This window comes from Limulus polyphemus, unplaced genomic scaffold (assembly GCF_000517525.1).
Source record: "Limulus polyphemus unplaced genomic scaffold, Limulus_polyphemus-2.1.2 Scaffold307, whole genome shotgun sequence".
NCBI classification, from domain to species: domain Eukaryota; kingdom Metazoa; phylum Arthropoda; class Merostomata; order Xiphosura; family Limulidae; genus Limulus; species Limulus polyphemus.
In genome coordinates, this window is record NW_013665917.1 from 502,737 (window position 1) to 526,105 (window position 23,369).

Consider the following 23,369-nt stretch of genomic DNA (forward strand, 5'->3'; position numbering starts at 1 on the left):
ATTTTAAATCCTGTGGTAGAAGACTCTTCTAGTTTATTAACAAGCATTTAATACAGAAAACTAAATGCTTAACAAATATATCAACATTTCACATAAAATAAAAAATTTGAACATTCTCTGTTAAAATCAACAAATTCCTTTAAGATCTGCTTCTAAAAACTAATCCATGCTCAATGAAGTAAACCATAAATCTATTGATATGTAATAATGGAAAAACTTCGCATCTAAGGATGATACATAATGAATACATATATATCTTATCTATATAAACAGCACATTTTTTTCAAATTAATCCTTACATGACTGAGATTGCTAACACCCATCAGTGACCAAGCTGGATTTCATGGTTACCTTTTTTTTTAATTGAACATGAGCTGCACTACATAGCAGATACAAGCTAGACCCAATATTAATTTTTCTTAGGCTTTTATGATCATTTTACCTACAAATCATTAAAGCATAAGGAAGTCTATAAAATGGTTTCACAAATTAATATAAAAAATTATCTTCATTATAAAGCTATGTTTGAAACAGTGATCATTTATTCTGCATTCCCCCATTTTATCAAAAAACTAATTTTCATAAGTGGAAGTCTAGTGTGTTAAACAAGGTCAAACATTTTTTTGGAAGGAAATTTTCAAAATAATACAATATTATCACTAGCATTGGAACTTTCTCTTTATTCAGTAAAGAGTAAAACACAGTTTATAGTGAACCCCTTTTTGTGTTAATTTTATTTCAAAGACAACACTTCCGATTTAGTAGATGTTTGTAAATGTTCTACACTTTTTTTTCTTTTAGTGATAAAAATAGGTGAGATGATTACTTATTAGGAATGGGAGAAATATCTGATGTAATTCAATCAGACACAAATAGTTTTGTGATGAATCAAATAAACAAATAGCATTTCCATCAGCAAATAATTTTACAATGTTAAACCAACATGAAACTACTTGCATTTACATCACATGTAATAGGTTCTGCATCAACTACCCTAATATAAAATACTTATGCTCCACTGTGAGGTTCTAAAGCTCCTTATAATTCACAGAGATTCCAATCAAGCTTCTCCACCACTTCCAATTGTTTCTATAGCTTACCCTAACCCCTAAAAAAAGCTGATTTGTTAAAACACATGCCTGTAATACCTGTGCACAAGTGTCAAGTTTTTGGTCCCACTAGTAGAGGTATGAACATAATTTCAAAATAGTGCCCCTCAGATCTGGCAGAAAGGCCAGGAACCCTAATTCCTAGCCAGAGTTGAGTTCAATGAACCTTCAAACTTAGTCCTAGACCTACATCTTTTCTGGATAATCTTACAGGCATATTTTACCCCCTCCTCCCTTGTACCCAAAATAAATATGGGTAAGGAGGCTACACCATACAGATAAGAAACCCCCAATCCATCTGCTAAGTTTGTTCCTACAAGCTCCAAAACTGTAGGAGTTCAAAGACAAATTCACAAACACACAGCATGAATTAATACAAGATAGTACCATTTTTCCTAGTATTAAAGACTGGAGGCCCTGGTGGTTGTAATACAGATTGTTGTCAAACAAACACCACACCCTCACATTTTATTGCACCTATTTGGCCAAGGATGGAACATGAACAGCAAGCACAATTCAAATAAGAGTCTCAACAGAAAACTGGGAGTGTAAAACACTGTCACATTCCTGGAACTGTACACCTCCTTGTAGATCCTTATTAAAACAAGTTTAATACTATACTATAATGAAGTTGTAGCTCATACATGAGGCCACATCTACTATCTGATCCAAAAATATCCAAACTTGATCCGATGTCAGTAGCCTGTTAATGTTAAACTTTAGTAGTGGCTATTCAAATACAACAAAATTACTCCTGGACATTAACAACTTTTATATATAGATAGCCTGCCATTATAATGTGTAAGTGGCAGTGACATTTCAACATACTAACATGAATCTCTCCATCAGGATAGTTGTTTCTCAGTGAATTATGTACCTTATAACCATGTTGGTTACCTAACATAATGTAGTGCAAGATTTTAGAAACGTATGGACAAAAAATATGATGCAATTTCATTATCCCTCTCAGTCATGAAAGGATAAAGGTAACAGCACAGTGTTTACTGTGCATATAAAATCATCTTAAATACATCTTAAAATCAGTGTACAAGATTTTAAAATGAAGTGGTTTCCAAAGTTCTAATTAGTATAAAAACAAAGAACAGATACACATCATTTATAAGATTTTGTGTTGATATAATGAGATTTCAAACTTCATATTCTCAAAATGCATGACTCTACTTAATTTTAATAATTATTAGTTTAATATGTACAAATATATGCAACAAGATGAATATTTATTATTAACAAAATAATATTTAATCTCAATTTCCAATGTTGTTCATCTCAGTGTCACTATATATATTTTAACTTGTGATGAATTATATTAAACACTGAAGGTCTTACATATAAAAAACAAAACAAAATTAATTCCAAACTACAAAGAACACAGGTAAAGGGTTCAATATAGCATATACCCCAACAACAAGCAATTTTTTTAACATTTAACATGAGCTCCAAACAAATTTTAAAACAAATATTATTTATTTTAAATGATTGAAATCAGAGTTTGCAATGATCGATAATAACTTAAAGCCTAATATTTTTGGTTTATGTTTTGGTTGTAATCATATTGAAGAAGTATGAGGTGAAATCTTGTGCAAAATGCTTACATAGCTTAACTGTGATGGTGGTACACTAGTGGGTCTTAAATCAGTATGTCATCAGCAGTGGTGAAAGTTATTCTAATAGAAAAATAATTACTTGAGTGAATAAATGTAATTATATTGATCTAAAATTTTTACTGTTTAATTAGTGTGACTTGTCTTAAACTTTTACAAGAATGAAATTACTTCAAGAAAAATTTCTTAGGAAGTATAGATCATGTGAAAAGAAATCAGGTTGGTACATTATATATAACAAGTTGAAAACTATGAAATAAATTTATGGATTTATTTTTGTTTCTACCTAAAAGTATGTTCATTTCTCTTTATGGGCATTTCTGATATCTTTAGCCAGAATTTCACTGTATTATAATTATTTATCATCATTCACATCCACTAAAAATGTATTTATTATGTACTAATTTCCTTTAATCCTTTGCAAACACACTGATACCAAAGTCTCATGGGGAGCTATTATGTTAAATTTGATAAAATGATTGTGGCAAAGTATCAATGCTAATATGGAATGACTGTGGTATGTTTAAAGTAAGCTTTGCACACATGTGCTAAAAATGATACATTAAAAATTTTCAATCTCCCAAAAAGTACCTGAAGAAATAATAACATAACAAATAAAAATTATTTTGATGTTCACATAATATTTCATTCCTATATTTTACATTAACAAGACTTGATTCCACTACAAAAATAATTGAATCACAGCCATTTTTTCTAAAAATATACTTAAAATTACTAATCTTTAAAAAATAGCAGAGTTATTGAAAACAGTTTTACTAAAGTTGAGTTTCATCTTTAAAACCACAAGTCAAAAGTAAATAATTAATGTATTTAATATTTTTAGTATAGACAACTATCTTCTGTAGAAAAAATGTGTTTTTTGAGATTCATCGTGATGTCTTTTGCAAACCATTTTGTATATGAAAAAAGCTACCAATTTGTTCATCCTTATTACTATTCTGATAAATGCAATGTTAAAGCATGGTTTGGCACAACTTGTAATAAGAACAACTGCAATTAGTGGCATAAAAATTTGATTGTATTCCTCAGATTTACTTTACAATTCAAGAGAAATGACTGGAAATATTCCTAGATGTGCCAAATTTCATCTTTCAGGATCTTTAACTTACTCCAACCAGTACAGTTGCAGCAGTTACCTTATTGATAGATTTGCTGTCGAAAAATGGAAGTAATTTCCTCAATGGTTTTGTTTTTAGTTTCAGGAACCCTTTTGTAAGTAAAAATCCAGAAAATAGCCAGAAAAACTGTAAAGATAAGAAACGTGTAGTCTCCCATGACAGTCTGCAAGATAGGAGGAAAAAAAAACTGTTTTAAAATTCTGTGAAGAAACTGAAATAATTGATGTAGTATTAATAATTATTAGGTATTCAGTTCTTTTTAGTAGTCCATAAATAATATGACTAATTTATTACACTTAGGTATAATTATGATCAATACCCTATGTTAATGATTAATACATAAACTTTTTGATGTTACTAACTTTTACAGTTTGACAGACTTACTGACAGTGGCAATGTTGTTTAGTGAATAAATATTTTAGTGTAAAATAATTAACATTTTGATAAACAAAAAATATGAAACGTCCAAATTAAAAGTAAATTTAATGTGAAAATAATTTGTGTAAAACATTACATGTGACATATTGCATATCTTGGTAAAGCAGTAAGTTCAATATTCTGTTAATAAGTAGAGCAAACACTTACTGTTAGAGGCAAGAAACTTAATCCCACTACAAAGTTGGCACTCCAATTCACTGCTACTGCAATACTAGTGGCTATAGCACGTGCTCCTTGACCAAAAAGCTCAGTCACCAGGAACCAAGGAATCGAACCTTTTTATAAAAAATAACAACATCACTAAATCACATTTTAGAACAAATTCACAAATGTCAGATCCTCTGATTGATAACAGAAATTACTGAATACCATAAGAGCAAACAAATCAGTGGAACATAGTCAGATTTCTGGTTCTTGGATTAGAATTATCAATGTTGATTTCACATGTATATGATTAAGAATGAAACTGTCTCATTTGGGTTTATACAAGTAATGATCAAAAAGAAACCAATGTCTACTTTACTTTGTGCATATTCTAGCATACATTAGTGATAAGATTTCCTAATTTTTTTATGATTTTATTGTATAAACTATAAAGCCCAAAAGTTAGTGCTTCAGAATTATTTTAAATTAAATTTCCCTGTATACTTACCAATAGTTAACACTAGTATATTTTGAATATCATGTTCATTAGATTACCATAAAATTAAAATTTCATACCTGGACCAGTAGCAAACATTACAACAAATCCAATCACCCAGATAATACTCAGATATGACAGCCATGGTACCAATGTCTGGAAAATAAAATTTGAGAAGGATTTTTATAATAAAACCAAATGACTGACCTAAAAGCTTATATTTGTATGCTTTACGCTTCAAATATTTCAACAAATTTCATGACATAGTGTTTACAGTGCTTATACAGCAAATTAGTAGTATTAGATAAAAAGTTAAGAAAGAATTTTGTGATTATATTTTAAGCTTTTTTTTGCTTTATATTTTATTTGTAATTATAAAGATGCACAAAAAATCAGATAGAATTATGTTTCCATTGCAGTAAACAGACCCAAGAAACAACTACATAACAAAAAATAAAATCATGAAATTATGCTTGTTGGATTATGAAAATAAAACATCTTGTTTCATTTACAATTGACCCCAGTGGCTCAGTTGTGACTATGAGAGCTTAAAATGCTAAAACTTGAGGTTTCAATATTCATGGTGGGCAGAACAATTAGTCCATTGTGTAACTTTCTGCTTAACATCAAAGAAATATTTACACTTAATATTTAAATTCTAAGTGTCAAAATTTAATCTCTAATCTAAGACATAGATATAATCTTCATTTCTTCTCAACAAGAAGACATTTACTATTCATAATATTGTATGCATGTGTTCAAACATTATAGTCACCAATTTTTAAATATTAAGAATTCATAAAAAGGGAGCAATCATTAAACCTACCTTCAAAGCCATACAAAGGGTAAGTAAGACAGTGATAATTCCCATGCCACCAAGGCCAACTAAATGTAGGGTTCGACGTCCTGCTTTTTCTACTAAGACTAAAGAAACAATTGTCATCAAGATGTTGATGCTGCCCATACCTAGGGTAGCATACAAAGCAGTTTCTTTGTTTAGTCCAGCACTTTCAAAGATTTTAGTGGAGAAGAAGATTGCCTAAAAATTACAATAATCATACAGATCTATCAAACACTTTCAAAACATGAAATGTTAAATTTAAGCTATGTGTATTTATGAATAATTATGAAAAAATAAACCTACAATTTGCTATATACATGTTAAAATATATAAATAAGTACATGTATACAAGTTGTGTAAAAGGTATTTTATGTTTAGGTTGAATTAACTATTAATTCTTATGAAAGTTATATGTACATATGTGAAACAATAATACATTAAAAACAGTAGGAATGATTAGTTTCAAATCAAGCTAAAAGTACGACGATTTTTGGTATGACATGTAAACCAGTCAAAATAATGAATCTTGGAGTGACTAGACTGCATTGATATAACAGCTGATGTCCTTTCAGTTTATGGCCATCAAATTTGTCATGTAATAAGATTAATTTGTTTCTTAAAGAGATGCAGTTACCAAATATAAGTTAGATACACAATATGCTTTTCATTCAAGAAATGAAAAATTGAGTACATTAAGATTTTAAAGTAAATAAATGGATTTATGATTATTATAAAAGACTTTATAATTTCCTTAGTTGTCTGTAAAACAAACAAGTGTAGAAAATAAAATTTACATCACTTAGTACAGCTTTTAAGTATTTGAAATTTTCAAGTATTTTGCTTCTTGCCTGATAATACATAAAACAAAAAAAGGTCATTAAATTTATATCAAAAATACTTAATAATTCTTATTGTGATATGTAAAAAGGAAAAAGTATTTCTCCAATGAAATATACATAATTGTACACCAGAAACAAGTACTTACAGCATTAATACCAGAAAGCTGCTGAGATAACATAACTACTACTGAGATGATCAGAGGAGTGCGTAAAACAGGGTTAGTCCACATTTCATGAAGAGTCACCTGTTGAAATAGAATTATGGTATTGTAATAATAATAAAAACACTAAAGAGTTACATGTTGTTGATACATTAGAAACTTCAATAACTATATTATATTAAAAAAGGGGATGAAAATATTTTTCTTACCTTTGGTACAAGTTTTGTAGCTTCATACTCTGAACGCATCTCATCCATTTCATCATGGACTTCAATCGTTCCCCTGAACCAAGTCAAAGCTATCACACAAACAACCAAACCAAATGTTATGAAGTTGTTTACAAAATATCACTTGAGTATGCAGGTATATCATTCAATTCAGTATTTTAAAACCATTGTATCTTTTATTTCAGTAAAAGTTACAAATTATTTATATTTATTTTGAAAAAGTTGTATTTAAAATAAAAAATTAAACTCCTATGTAATAAATGATGAACATATTGAGCAGCAGAGAAACTGACTGACCACTTTATAATGATCAATTGGATTGAGATTCAACAATTATATCAGTTAAGGAAAAACTGAAGTCATTATCATGATCATGGAAACAATTCCAAAAGGGAAAAGTACCATGGATTGCCTCAATATCATCTTGAAAGAGCTTTCCTTCTAATCTATCACTTCAAAATTAAAGACAGTTGGCAAAGATATCATGAAGTAGCTTCGAGCAAAATTAAAGAACAAACAAATAAATGGTAGAACATTTCCCATACTATTACACCTCTAGTACCTTGCATTGTTAGAACAAATCATGTAAAGTCATGTGTCATGTGATTTTCTCTATATTTATCCTAATGTTACAGAGACTAAATACTAAAAAAAAGGGATCAAAAGACCACCTTACATATTTCCAGTCACTCAATGGCAACAGTTTGCACTGTTAAAGGTATTAACTCCTGTTTGCATTTGAAGTGAACAGTTTTCAAACTTGTTTTACCTGCCATATAACATTTATAATGTTCTTTGAGGAGTATGGTTGAATCCTGATCACTTTAGAGCAGATATATCAACTGAGTCATAGTCTATTGTCTGTTGCACTTAACAGTTTGAGGAAATAATTTTTCTCTTGGTTAGTTACAAATGGTTGACAGCCACAGATCTCCCAGTATAGGATATCTTCCACTTTGATTAACGCTCTAAATAGACTTCAATGACAAATGACTTCGAACAACTAGTTGTAACAATGGTCCTTAATAATGAGTTTCCTGCTGAGTGAGTAACCACTAACATGCTCCTCTTTAAGTCTTATGTACATATCTGTAAGCTTGCCAATTGTCTTGTGTACTAACTGTATTTCTGCAGTTATAGTCCCTATGTCACACAAGTATCTGCATGTGAATAAAGACTTTGCTTATTCACACATGTTTGCATATTTTCTTTGCTGTCTAAGTTTTAAATTATTCTCGATTCCACATTTTGTGAATTCTTTAAACAACCAGTAGACCTGAATGCCACATATTCATGCAACAGATATGATTTCAGTCTTTAATCAATGAACAAAATTTACCTGACCAACAACTTACCTTTTTGAGCAGCCAGTTCTTTACCTTGAAAGATTAAAATGTACCTAGGAGATTCTGGGCATAGTGGCATTGTAGCCAACATAAAAATTGCTGGAATCAGTGTCATACCTGAAAAATTAAGTGATTCATTTATTGTCCAATTATAAATTCTTCAAAAGATATGTGTAATCAAATTGTTGTAATGAAGGTTATTTATTGTAATGTGCCAAGTCATTTTCAGTCACTCTGTTTAAATCCTGTTACAAAACCTTAACAAAAAGTTCTTACACAAATGTTTAACAAAACACTGTTTTAACATTATGTAACTAATTATGTTTTCATGTATTTATGCAGGCATCTCAGTATGTAAAAAAATAGAGAAATTTAAAACAAGTTGATCTAATAGAAAGACCAACAGTATTGACTCAACTTTATCCAATTGCTACAAGTAAAATTTGTAAAATTTAAAATAATTGAACATTCATATTTACTACATTACCTGTGTTGTGGTTATCATCTTTAGACAAAGGCAAAACATTTCGTTTTTTGATAACCATTAATTACTGAAACATAATGCCTATTGCTATGTTGTGAAAATGTTATTGCATAATGAAAATTAATAATTATTAAATGTATTCATACAATTAAATGATTATAGAATATCTGAAAATGGAAGAGGAAAAAACACAAAATAATTATGTCTGAAATATGTCTAGCCAAAACTAAAAATTTACCAAAAACATATGGCCAGTGTTCTTCCGTTCCTAAAACTTGTGGGAGGCCCACAATTTGGGATATTAAGATAGTAATTGTAATCACTAACTGGTAGATTGTTCCCACAGCCCCTCGCAGATAAGTAGGGGAGACTTCGATTAGATACATGGGTACTAATCCAGCGTTTAGACCTACACAGAAAAATAAAACAATAATAATTAGTCTTCCCATGTTTTATTTAATTTTTTTATTTTGAGAATAAAAAAAACTAATTAATATTTGTAAGTTTAATATATTGAATAGAACAGACTACTGTATTAACATTACCTATGAATTTAGAAATTTTTATCACTATTATTCATATTTAATGTAAAATAGCTAATTATGTATTGCTATTACGATGTTTCCAAAGAACGTGCACTATTTAACATAATTTATAGAACGAAATAACTGTTTAAATTCAAATATTTTTAAGTCACAAATATTTCGATGCTCAAGACCCTGAAAAAAAATGCTTTACAGACCTGAGTTTAGACCGATGAAGAAACGACCTATTATAAGCATTTCATATGATTTAGCCATTTTTGAAAACACCATGAGACCTGCGGCAATGAAAACGAGAATATTATTCAACAGCAACGATCCTTTTCGTCCAAATGTTTCAGCAACATATGCAGTACCCAAAGCACCCACCATCCCGCCTATGCAGAAAATAGACACCATAATGGAAAATATAATTGTGACTGTTTGCTCTCCAGGTTCTTCATTAAAACGTTCAGTATACGTCGCATTTATGAACTTCATGATAACCTGCAAATATGGAAAGATTATTTATAATCGTTGATCATTTTTAAATAATGCAATAAACACAATTTTAATTCTAAGAACTAATGAATGAAAACAGAGAAGAATGTATAATAAAATGTCAATCATATTATATCTACTATATCCAGTACCGACAGACCTTTTTTCACAATACCAAAGGTCATAGGGCCAGCTGGGATACGACAGACATAGTAGTGGTTGAGAAGCTATTTATATTATTAATATAAATGTACTACAACCATTTTTGATTTACCTTCACAGTTGAGAATACACTGACCTCAATGTAAAAAATGACAAACGAAATATCTATAAAAAAAGACAGGTTTTCCTAAAAACTTATAAGTTATACTTGAGATGTACATTTCAGCCGTTTTTTTATTCATTAATGATAATATAGCACACTGTTCTGAGCCGCTTCGACTATATATATATATATATATAATGTTGTAAGCTATATTTTCAATATTTTAATTTAGTTGTTTGCTCGTGTAAGCTACTAGCATGATTTAGAAAGTTTTTTAAAGTAGACCTTAATACCTAGAATGATCATGAATTTTATTATGATCGAAATACTACGAAATTGCTAGAAACAAGAATACATTATAAATACGAAAATCAGTTAAGCATGTAGTCAAAAGTTTCAGTTCGTTCAGTGAGTGAGAATTTAGTGAAGTATTCAGATCAGTGTTAGTTATCGCATGTGTTGAGTCATTCAATCGATTAACCTCGATGTTTAATTGGACGTAAGTCGTACAACTATTATCGAGTATATATCTGTTTGAAATGAAAATAGTATTTGTGAAATTAGGGTTGTAACTTACAAATGAACGCAGCTGTAAAAACGTCATAGGAAATAGGAAGGAATGGGTTAATTTATCTTAGGTGGACCAGACTTTGCATTATTTTCACCAAATAATTCAAAAGAATCTGCCCATATCACAACAGTAAGTTATGTAATATGAAAATTCCCCCAGTATTTCATCGATAATTTTATGAGCTTAAAATACTAAAATACTTCTATAACACCTCTCCACTGTGAACAGAATGCAGATAGACTATCGTGTAACTACGCTAAAATACAATTCAATATTACTGATCAGTCACGCTGTGAAAGAAACAACACAAAGTTTAAAAAACTCATGAGTTAAATTAAAGAAGAATGTAATAATAAGTCAACAACCCTAATTCTGCTATACTCGGTGCCGACGAAGCCCTTCGCCCAATACCAGTTAACTAAATTGCATATCTATTCTACATCCACACATTATAGCGTTGCAATTCATTGTAACTTCTTAAGAGATCATTCGAATATTACGTAATGCTTGAGATCCTGAGTTTACCGAATGTTACAGGGAGGGAAGCGGTATCTTTTAGTTTACCTAACAAAATTAACCAACTTAAAAGTCCTCTGGTAGGACAGTGGTAACTTTACAGACTTACAGTGCTAAGATCCAGTGTTCGATTCCTCGCGGTGGACACAGCAAATAGCCAAGTGTGGCTTTGCTCTAAACCAAACAACAACAAACTTAAAAATCGTATTTTAAGCGAGAATGGTGCTTGTGTTCTACAACGTTTCGTTAATCAAAGAATCGCTGGACATGAGGTTATATCAACCTTTATTTATCTAAATTTCACAAAATAAAAAAAAAAAACACGTGACAAACAATTACTCCTTACTCCAACAATTTTATTGAACATTTCGCATGAACGAGACTACCTTTCCGTCACCCGTCTGGCTCTCTTTCCCCCTCCTTTTTTTCCCTTTTCTCTTCTCCTGTTTCATTATTTTCTGACTAAATCACCCTAAAAAAAGCAGCTTCTTGGATTTATTTTCCTCCTTACATCCAGAGAAACGGCCTATCCAAGTTGTGGGAAATGGAGATAAAAAGTTCTTTCAGGGGTAGTAAAATTCCCCTGATGGTTTGGTAATAATTATGTGGAGTACTATATTATTATTAACGGTGTTATACTCCTTTTTTACCTACTAAATTAATATATGTTGCGTTTTTACCATTAAGAACAACACTATCAAAAGTGGTGATGTTGATACCTGTCTGTTATATTCTATTGATTTTACGACTATCACGAGTTCTCCATCAAACTGAATTATTACAATCAATACTTTCTATCACAAATATGAAATTATATATAATTGAACAGTGATATCAGAAAGCAGAGAATAGAAAAACAACCCATTTACATCTGGTCACCTATAACTAATATTGTCTTACAACATGTCTATCAGACACAAAACCTATATATTTTAAATTATCATAAATATCTGCGGTATATATCCAGGGAAGAAGGATCACGTACTTGTTTCCTGAAATCGAATATTAAATCTACACTTTTTTTACATTGAGAATTTGATAAATTATGCAGTGAGCTTTGATAAATAACTAAAGGTACCTTCAACTCAGCTGCAAAATCACTCCTAACAGAACGACTACCACTTGTGCTCTAGATTTTTTTTAAGTTGCCCCTGTTGTACTTGTATTACAAGTATGTTCTAGATTACACCGAAATATCTTGGCAGCAATACAAATTTTACTCTTTCTTGAAAAAACAAACAAAAACATATTATTGAGAAAGTTACGGTGTATTAAATTCCACTTTTTCTACATAATAAACAGAAAAGTAAGCCATTTTTACTGTTACCATTGCCGATTCATCTTACGCGATATTCCATATATAAACCTATTAAGTTTTAACAGCATTTTACAGTTTGTGAACAGGTTATTATTGAAGCGCTAGATTTACTTTCCGTTGTAAAATGGACACTTGGTATAAGGAACCGCTTGTGAAAACACAAATGTTATGTTAAGAGTACAGTGGAATCAATCAATAACACTGCTGTTTTTTGAATCCCTGCAGATATTTAAAAAAAACAACACTTTGTTTAACGCGAATCAATTCAATAGTTTCAAACGAGGCTTGGTCTTATTTTTTTAGCTATTGCTTACTAATTTCGTAAGATATTCACTTAAGCCGGCCTAGTCCGATATTAAGGGTGATAAACTTCTGGTAACAAACTTACATCTCGAGGAGCATTGACAACACCAGTGTTGTAGCCATGTTGAAAAGCTGATCCTAAGGCTGCTGCAGCAATAGCGAACGACAGGTGGCCTGTCAGACCCTGGAGAAAAGAGATATTAAAGTTTTTGTTAGGGTTAACTACATATTCTAACACACACACACATATTTATTTATTTACATTTCATAAACAAAAGAACTGGCACGTAACTTATTTCTATAACTTTCTTACGTACGCAATAACAGCAATTTATACTGCTTAGGTAACGAACATATGAACACATCATTTATAGAATAAAAGGAATATATTATCACCTGGAAATATAGATGAATTGTTTATCAAAGATTTACTACACATTTTAAAAAAACCAGCGTACAAGTACTACGATCAAGTTTTAGCTATTTCATCTAATGTAAATATGTCTATTATAATATAGATATGTTTAATCTAATTCGGACAATCACTAGAATAATGAAAAACTGACATTAATTAAACAATTCCAATTTGTAAGATGCACCAATATTATAAAAAATATCTTAGAAGCCTATCAAACAATACTCTAGAACAGTGATTCTGAACGGGGGCGCAATTTGAATATACTGGGGGCAATTTGAAAATGCTACAATAAGAAATTTTTTTCATTTGGGTGTGAAGAGCGAAAAACGTTCCGTGACTCAAAACTGAGTCGTCTGATACTTGAAGGTAAGAAAAATTTGAATTTGTTCTATTTTTACCTAATTTTGTAAATTTAAAGCGGTATTATTAATTAAACTTCTATTTTTGGTAAATTTCTAAATTTTACATTATATTATTATACCTTTTCAACACTAAATTTGTTTTTATATTAAGGGGGCATCAATTTTTTTGAAGTGTCGAGGTGGGGCATGGAGCAAAAAAGGTTAAGAACCACTGCTCTAGAATATCTTCATATCTAACAAGAAGATACTTTTCAGACTAAACCTGCCTAAAAAAAAGAGAGAGTCTATGCTGAGCTTACTGTTCCCTAGTGCGAAAAGGAATTTTCTGCAGTTTCAGTTTGATTTTGTTACAACATTGGAAATGGCCATTGTTAATATGTACTAATTTGAGGTAAAAAAAAAAAAAGAGATAAATTTTCTGTAATTTCAGTCGTCTTTCGTTATATGTAAATCACCTTGATAAACTGTGTTAATTTGAAGGAAACAGGTTAATTTTTGATATTTTTTTACCTCGTCACAACAGTGTAAATTATCTTGTTAAATTGTATTAACTCTTTGTAACGTAGTAAGACTGATAATATTGAAACTTCTTTCTATTTTTATGTTTGACCAATAATATTTCCATTTCGAAGATTATATATATATTCATAAAAACTAAAATCGTCCAGAACTTGCACGAGGAGCACGAGTGTCACTAATGAGTTTGAAAAATGGTAAGTTGATGGAAGATTTAATACACCACACAAAAAAGATAACACGTCTTTTCCATGTTTCTCATTTGTAATAAACGTACATTTTATGTATTTCTATCATTGACACAGACAAATCTTATTAACGATTTCATTTCAATTACTTGGTGTTTCAGTTGCTTCTTGTATAGCTAGCACTAATTTTAGGTTATCATATTTTGCCTAAAATTAATGGAAATTGACGTTTGCCTGATTATTCAAGCTCCTCTCTTTACATTTTATCAATAAGAGCTCCAGAGTGAAATTTAACAAGGGCGAATATGTCATTTTACTATATTTGCTATATCCAGTGCCAACGGGGCCTTTCGACTGACACCAAGGCTCTTCAGGCTGGGTGGGACACGATAGATACAGTAGTTGTTGGGATACTATATTGTTTGTTTGTGTGTGTGTAATTAAGGACAAAGCTACACAATGAGCTATCTGTGCTCTGCCCACCACGTGTATCGAAACCCGGATTCTGGCGTTGTTAGTCCGCAGACATACCGCTGTGTCACTGAGGGGGGGGGGGTGCACTATTTATATTAGAAAACTGTTTATCAACAATTATTACGGTGTGATCAGAACGTTGGTGAAATGTAATTTTTTATCGATTTTATTTATGCCATCACAAATCAGAAATAGGGTATGGATTATTTAAAAATACACTATTGTACTTATTTTAATGTTAACGCCATATATTAAGGCCAGTGAAATTATATACGTCCGAGAAAGAAGGTGAGAGTATTCATTTCAAACAAAGAAGAAAAAAATTAACCACTTAGCAGCCGCAGAAACGGGTTAAGCAATGATGATTTCATATTCAATTTTGGCAAGAGGCCAAAGTCTCTGTAAAATGATTGCTCAACCAATGGAAGTGCTGGAATGTGGAGGCTTGTTTTTTCACTCGACACATTCCCGTTTTTTTTCTTTTGTTTGTTTTGTTTTTTAACAATGACATTGCTACAGTCAGTAGAAGAAGTTGATAGTCGTTGTATGTAGGTGGACATGTCAGTAGTAAAAACGCTATGTTTTCGTGAATCTGTTAGTTATTCTATAACTTTACTCAGTGTTATTTAAACATTACAGTTGTGTCAAATAATAAATAAATGATATAACAAAATATCAGTCAATAATTTTACATTCAACCCAGTGGCAAGGGGGGTGGGGTGGGGAGCAAATAAAGATTATATCAGGTTTTCTTAACTTTTATAAATTCTTGCAGGAGGACCTAAAATTCGTAGTTACGCCAGTAATTACATCTCTTTATATGCACCGTTAGTAACGGATATGTTTAGCATATAATGCTTTGTCACTAGTTCTAGTAGAGATTTATATTAATATCCGTTAGTAACGGATATGTTTAGCATATAATGCTTTGTCACTACTTCTAGTAGAGCTTTATATTAAGATCCGTTAGTAACGGATATGTTTATCATATAATGTTTTGTCATCATTTAATTGAAATAGCGAGCGACTTTCCTTGATAAATATATACAAATCTTTATTCCCCATTCAAAAGGACACTTTGCCATGGGGTCAAAATTGGAGGGGGCAAAACATGCCCCTCCGGTTCCGCCGTTTGTGGTTTATTTTAACTGAAGTACAAAATATAAACTTTAACTAACAACTAATCTAACTATGGGAGTATAATTATAATACCATTTAAGAACAATCCTCCGGCGGTTTTTCAGTAAGCTTAGAACCTTATAGCGCTGAAATTTGGTGCTCGATCCTCACGGCTGATACAACGCAAATAACCCATGATTAAGTTTGCACGAAAGCAAACAAACTAAACATTGATTACAGAGAACGCATCTTGTGACCATAGTTAAATGAAAGTTAAAAACAAATGATATTTACGTAGTATAGTATATTCATTGGCAAATAACATTACAAAATATATGAGAAGCGTAATTAAACAAATAAACTGTATTACTTACAGTACTTCTAATATAAGGCATGATTACTCCTTCAGCCTGCGAATAAAAACTATAATTTATATTAACACGTGACAATGTGATATCTGCAGAAATTATGCCGAACTCGGACAACACACGGCTTACTTGTACACATGCTCACGTGATTACACACCCATTGACGTCATAGCCAGTAGTGATGTAGCCTACTTCATCGAATTTAGACACTCCCTCTTTAGGAAACTGCACTAATGTGTTTTTACATTTGGTGCTTGATAGATAAAACGTGTGGCATGGCTTTATCTTAAAATGCAGACACATTCTAGTCTATAGAGGAGGTGGATTACAAGATAAAAATAAGTATGAGCTGTACGGAAATGAGTTTCTGTTCTAGACAAAATGACTTTGAAGCACGCAGATTTTTAATACAGCTGTTACGAGCAGTAACTTGGATGCTGTCAACCTCTGTGATGCTAACCAAGTGATACAGTTTCTTAACTTTGTCTTCAAATTTATCCTGGTCTCATTCTTTTAGGATCACTGACCTCAGTTTTATAAACACACCAAAAATAGTCTACAAAGACCTTATATTCAAGTTCTAAGGTTAATTAAAAAAGTCATCTCTAAAATGATAATATCGCAGCCTAAAGTATATCCCTTGCGTCAAAACATACCCTGAGGGAAACTTCAAATGTATTCAGAAGTTGAACTCATCAGCGAAACATGTTCTTCAGTCTAATAAAAATACTCTCATGAAACATCCAGATTCACGTCTAAAGAACGCATAGGAAAAGTTCTCAATCAAATGCTTGTGCTATTAATCTATATATTTACATGAAGTTAGTTGCGCATAAATATAGATTTATATAGCATCTGATTTAAAAACCAAACAAACGAAAAAAAAAAACAACAATTACATTAATAGGACAACATTATCTTCTAGTTCTACGCCTGAAAGGTTTAAGTGTATTGGTAAATATAAACCAAGTATGTGCATGCATGTCATTTCTTTGAACCAATAAAATCAATGTTTTTACCACCAGGAAAATAAATGTCGATCACAAAACAACCTCTAAATTTTGCTGTTAGAATATTTTGAACTGTATATAAGCTATAAAGTATATGTAACTGTCGTAAGTCCTTGATGTAAACTAATAACATGTAGTTGTACTAAAGTTACAATTATAATCAAACTTTAACGCTTTTATCATACAAAATGTTTTGCGTAGTGTACCAGTGAGTAAGCGGTAAGTTTACGGATTTACAATGCTAAAATCTAGTGTTCGATTCCCCCCGATAGACATATCGCAGATAGCTTATTATGTAGTTTAGTGTTAGAAAACACAATAATAACAAAATGTTTTTCGTAAGTTTCTTAAATTAAAATATGTGTTCTGTTCTAAAAACTTTCAACGTTAGGTGTATGAGAAGCCAGATATAGATTTAGAGAAAAGAAAATGTACGGAAATGAAATATACGAATAGTTGGAGAGTAAAACTAATTAAATATTCTCGTAGAATTATGCTTCCATACTAAAGTAGTAAATCAGTTCACTTTCAATAACTCCTCATAGATCTCGGGAACTACTTGTTAAAAATTTAATCAATATTACTTTTAGTTTTACGTGGTGTATTAATGATCTTATATTCACATTTTCGACAAAAATTTTGAAAATAGGTTTCTAAAAGCTTAATTTTATTATCCTCGAAAGAACAACAACAACAAAAAAACAGTTGTTGTTGTTTTTTGCAAAATATTGTACGATTGTCTTAATTGGATGGTATGAAATGTGTTTTCACTGCTCATTACTGTAATGTAAACGTAATCATATTAAGACAACCGATAAATCATGCAAGGAATGTGTCCATTGGTCGCTTTACAAATCTGCAATTTGGCTGTTTTGTGATTTGACTGCTAGGCTTCGTCTATCATTATAATATCTGCACTTCCTTCAAATAAAGAATTAGTTAAAACCACAAGAGATAAGTTAATAGCTGTAGTGGGGTCGTAGTAAAGAACAAAATACTTATGACAAGTCTACGGACTTTTGTGTTCAAAGTTGTCATATCAATGTAAGTTCCATAAATGGTATCCTCATGAATACGTCCTTAGAATAATGAAATTACTGACTTGGGATCAATGTGAGAGAACTAGAGCAAGTACAATAACGTTTAGAAATATAATCTCTACCCAATATTCATCAGCGTGTAATAGTTCGAGTAAGTAATACTAGTTATTGTAAACCCTGGCTTACACCAAGTAATGTAAGTGAATTACTTAAGTTACTTATTGGGTTTTTTGATATGAATAACGCGAGTGTTTGAAGAGGATTGTGAAATAGTACAGAAGATGATTTCTGAGAATACGTGTGGTGCACGCACGAAACAGGAAAACACAGACGACACTGTGGTCTGTGATGGACCGCAAATAATCACCACTGTTAACATATGTTGGTTGTTTCGTATGCTCCTGTAATTATATGTTCCTGGATTAATTAGAATAATTTTCCTAGAACGCTTGTGATGAGGGATGCTAATAGAACCACCATGTGAAACACTCTCAATATACAATGCAACAAATGTGTGTGTGTGTGTGTGTATGAAAAATTGTTTAACACGAATTGAAGTCACATAATTATTAAAATAAGATATACGATATAATGCTTGACAATATCAAAGGTGTTTTATGTTTATTTTTTTTTATTATTATTGTTTTGAATTACTTAAGAAAAACTAATTAGGCATCACTATTGTGTTACCGTTGTAAGCGTATTAGAAAATGATAGTTTCACAAAACATAACTTGAGCTATAATGATAAAAATCATTAAATTTGTGGGACGAGTTTTTGAAGCTATTACTTTCATTCTACCAATAACGTAGTAAGTTTTCTCTCGTGAAGATGTACAAAGAAAATTGTAGGGTATTTTTATTTTTTTAACCTATAAAGATTATGTTTGTTGAATGCTAAGTCTCCTCAGATACTTTACGTTGTATAGCGCTATATATGAAATAATTACCATAAAGTCTTCATACATAATTTTAGAATGAAGACATTTGTCAAGGCATGTTTTCGGACGAAAAAAAAGAGTGGTATTTGGCTTAATAATTTAATTAAACTTCCGATAAATCTAACATTTTCTTTAAAGACTTGGCAACAAATTACGTTCCTTAGCAGTTTTTCCGTACAAAATTTCATGAATTTTTATTAATAACTAAACTTTGCGAAATAAAATGTAAACTCTATTCCAAGGAAGTAACTATAGAAACCATTCTATATTCCGTCTGTTTTTGATGTAAATATGATGTCTTTGAATAGCATCCCTGTTCTTTCACCCTTCTCTACTTGAAATACGTGATGTTTTACATATGCTGACTTTCAAGTGCGTGACCTTTCTCTCTTCATTGTATTAACGTACGATGATGTAATTCATCCAACGCGCAGACGTTGTAATCTAGCTACAACATAATATGATCGTTTGTGTTTCAAAATTAACTAACGTCTGTCATGGGTGGTATTAAGTTTATATTACTCTAATTAAAAATAATAATATATTCTACTAGATGTCACTTTCATATACTTATATTCTTAGCAAGGAAACAAAAAAACTATTTTTAAGCTCGACTACTATTGATCAAAACATCTTACTTCACTCTTTAAAAAAACAAAATATATGTCCCCCGGTAGGTCAGCAGTATGTTTACGAACTTACAATGCTAAAATCCAGGGTTCGATTTTCAATGGTGGAGACGCAGATAGCCCAGTGCAGCTTTGCTCTAAAACAAACACAACTTTAAAATATATTACATTAAATGATATTTATTACATTTAATTAAAAAATAGAAGAAGCACACGGCTTCATAGTTAAACCTTTGTAGCTTTGTTTTTAATTACTATAGTTAAAAATATGAGTATTCTTTCTAATTTTTTATAAATATTATAATTATTTTTGAGTTCTTTTGACAATACAATAGTTAACTTCGATTGTTATTGATTTTTTAACGCAAAGCTAAACAATGAGCTAGCTATGCTCTTTCCACCGCGAAGTATCGAATCCGAGATTTTAGCATTGGAAGTTCGGAAACATAGTGCTGCCCACTGGGGAGACTGAACTACCCCACCCACTACTTTATTTTAAGAATAAACAATAACTTTTACTTCTAAGCCAACTTAAACAGTTATCTATTTCAAAAGAAGTATTTTTATTGTAATATTTATTATTTTCAAACAGCATGTAATGTTCTTATCTTATTTGTTAATTCAATTTTCAGCTATTGATGTAGTTGTTTGAGGTCATGATATATTCTATATACTTAGTTATCTTAATCAAAATATATTATAATACAGTTCTAGTGAATTAACGTTATTTGGCTTTGTTTTTGAAACTACACTTCATTCAACTAAGCCAATGAATAAACAAGTAAAACATCATGATGGTACTAACAATGAAGACAGACCGCTAGGCGACTCTAGTATCGGATTTATATTTTTGGAACTATACATAGAAGAGCATTGTCCACCGTTATACTGTCTGATTTGAAATGAAAATCAATACCAGATTCGGCTAGAACGTAGTTGTCGACTGATGAGTATTTCCGTCTGTTTATTTTGCTTCCAAGGATAGTAACTCGCAAGATTATGACTAACGATTTTTTCGTCATTTTGCGAAACGCATTAGGATTTATTTGCATTAAGAAACTTGAAACCAAATAGAAAACAAAAACTTAAAAGTGTACAGTATAAGTTAGCTATGCGTTTTGTGCTTGATTAAAGGTGATTATTAATTTTTGTTTACATTTACGGTAAAAAAACAAACAAAAAAAAAACAGCCTACTTGAGTGATATGCAAAAATTAGGTTTCAACACAGTGGACAGCGATGTTTCTATTTTTCTCTCGCATAGAAATCTCCATGGCTCTGGAATTTTTACTTTTTTAGGTTATAATTTTATTTATTTCTTGATTTATCTTTTTTTTTCTAATTGTGTTATAGCCCTTTTTTAATCAAACATGTTTTGATTTCGTATTTCCCATTGTGTACAACTGTCTTTAATCCTGAACCAAATCGTTTTTTTCTTTTTCATTGTATAAATCTTTAAATCTGAACGTTTTTTATTTCTTATTGTACACGTCTTTAGTCCTGAACGTTTCTTAATGCGAGCTCAATATACATTTCGGTCAATCCTTTGCACCCGTACACACTAAAGTGACATCCAGTATTAACTAAAAACGTTACGAACTTGCCTTGGAATTTTGCCAGAGTAAACATTCCTTCCAGACTGAGCATGTATTTAATCATAAAACGTTTTATGAAAACCTGGACACTCAAGTTTGTGCCAACACAGTTTTTTTTATAACACTATACGTTTTTGTTGTTTATAATTATTAAAAAGAACACAATGAGCAACAACAGCTATGTTTATAGCTTAATCTTATAACATTGCACAGTTCATCTGGTGAATTAGCTGCCATAGAATGCACCTTTTCATTATATCGATTAAAATTTGTATGAATGTGACGAAATTCTTCAGAAAACAAAGCACGAGCTGTTTAAGAGCATTGTGTCAATTTCGTAAGCGTACCAATTTTTACTGACTACTGTTAAAACTAGAAATAAAAAAATTATGTTACTGCTATATTTTTTAAGTGTCACCAGTTGTCTGCCTTTTTTTTATTAATTCAATAATCTAGTCCCCAGAGGCTTAGTGGTAAATCAATGGGTTTATAACACTAAAAGTCGGGTTTCGATACCCATGGTTGACAGCGCACAGATAGCCCATAGTGTTGGTATGTGCTTAACAACAAACAAACAAACAATAATCTGAAATACACTTCAGTCATGTCACTTTCAAACTTGTAAAACATGTTCTCCCACCCCCACCCATATATATATATAACCGTCAGAGGGAGACTCTATAAATATTGTTCGTTTCGGAAGTTTAAAGGTTTACTAGAAGATATAACTCAATCGTGTCACCTGTTTGTTTGTGTCAGTAAAGTTACACGAGGACTAAATGTCCCTAATTTTGAATTGATTGAATGAGTGAAGTCAGCTAGTCAACAGCACATACCGCGCACTCTTTGGTCACACATTTCTAACCAACTAGTGGGATTTGACCATAACTCTTATAACGCTCCCACGGCCACTAACTGCGGAGCGTGATTTTGCAGTTACAAAGTGCGAACCACTGACCCTCAGATCTATAACCTGACACGCTAACCAGTAGGCCACGCTTGGTCCGTAAGTATTTGAAATTAATGGTCTACTTTCATTTGACATTGTTTTGACCTACATGTAAATGTTTTGTATGTAATTATGGGAAAGAAATATGAGATCGACATTTAAACAAAATAGACTTTGTTAGAAAGAGGTCGCTTGGTCGATACGTTACCCATATAATTTCTTTCTTCCCTACAGCGATCTTTCGTTCTAATAATTTGTTCGCAGCTATATAAAATCATGATGTGAATGAAATAAAAACCAGGGTATTCGGCTGTTTTCAAACGATCCTAACATTTCTTTATAATTTCAGTTGATGACGCGCCGTACAGTATTTGTTCGCTGCTAGCATTACTGTATTAGAAACATGGTAATTTACATTTATCACTTCTGTTGGTGCTACCATCTATGAAGAAAATAAACAACCATATCCTCTGGTTCCGTGACTGTTATGAACTCATATTGGATGGCACCCCATCTGTGGATAGATTATGAAACTAGCATACCTACTTATTTAAATAGTTGTGAAAATTAAAATTATAATTGTGTTTCAAAATACGAAGATATTTTTAACGCTATTCATAAAAAAGGTAACTCTGATAATCTGCAAGTAAAGAAATAATGGGCCTTTATGTCTGTTAAAAAGAAATACTTTATTTTATTTATTATAGCCGAATTGTTATCAGGCATTATTATTTCATTATCAATACTGGTTTATTTGTTTTGTTTGTGTCTGCGTATTTACACTATTACCAAAAATATGATTTTTGTGTCAATTAGATATTAGTCAGGTAAAAAAAGGTGCAGGTAGATAAATGTCTAAGATTCTTGAAGCAGTATTTGACACTACGGTAAAATTATTTCTGACTTGATATATATATATAT

General features: G+C 31.1%; 1 protein-coding gene across 2 annotated transcripts in view; it reads right to left on the minus strand.

Annotated features, from left to right (window-relative positions):
* Positions 1-3,748: 3,748 nt before the first annotated feature.
* LOC106457251 (solute carrier family 2, facilitated glucose transporter member 1-like) overlaps positions 3,749-23,369 on the minus strand; it is a 34,210-nt gene continuing 14,589 nt past the window's right edge. Inside the window, exons 1-11 of one of the 2 annotated variants that reach the window (XM_013916644.2) lie at positions 16,293-16,385; positions 12,927-13,025; positions 9,589-9,874; positions 9,085-9,255; positions 8,372-8,479; positions 6,999-7,087; positions 6,775-6,873; positions 5,775-5,987; positions 5,029-5,104; positions 4,456-4,583; positions 3,749-4,033 (exon numbers count right to left, since the gene is read on the minus strand). In XM_013916644.2, coding sequence (XP_013772098.1) covers positions 3,890-4,033; positions 4,456-4,583; positions 5,029-5,104; positions 5,775-5,987; positions 6,775-6,873; positions 6,999-7,087; positions 8,372-8,479; positions 9,085-9,255; positions 9,589-9,874; positions 12,927-13,025; positions 16,293-16,313 — 1,434 coding nt within the window. In that variant the 5' untranslated portion in view covers positions 16,314-16,385 and the 3' untranslated portion in view covers positions 3,749-3,889. Of the gene's footprint in view, positions 4,034-4,455; positions 4,584-5,028; positions 5,105-5,774; positions 5,988-6,774; positions 6,874-6,998; positions 7,088-8,371; positions 8,480-9,084; positions 9,256-9,588; positions 9,875-12,926; positions 13,026-16,292; positions 16,386-23,369 lie in introns of those variants that run through there. The other variant, XM_022383086.1, reaches the window with a different exon arrangement.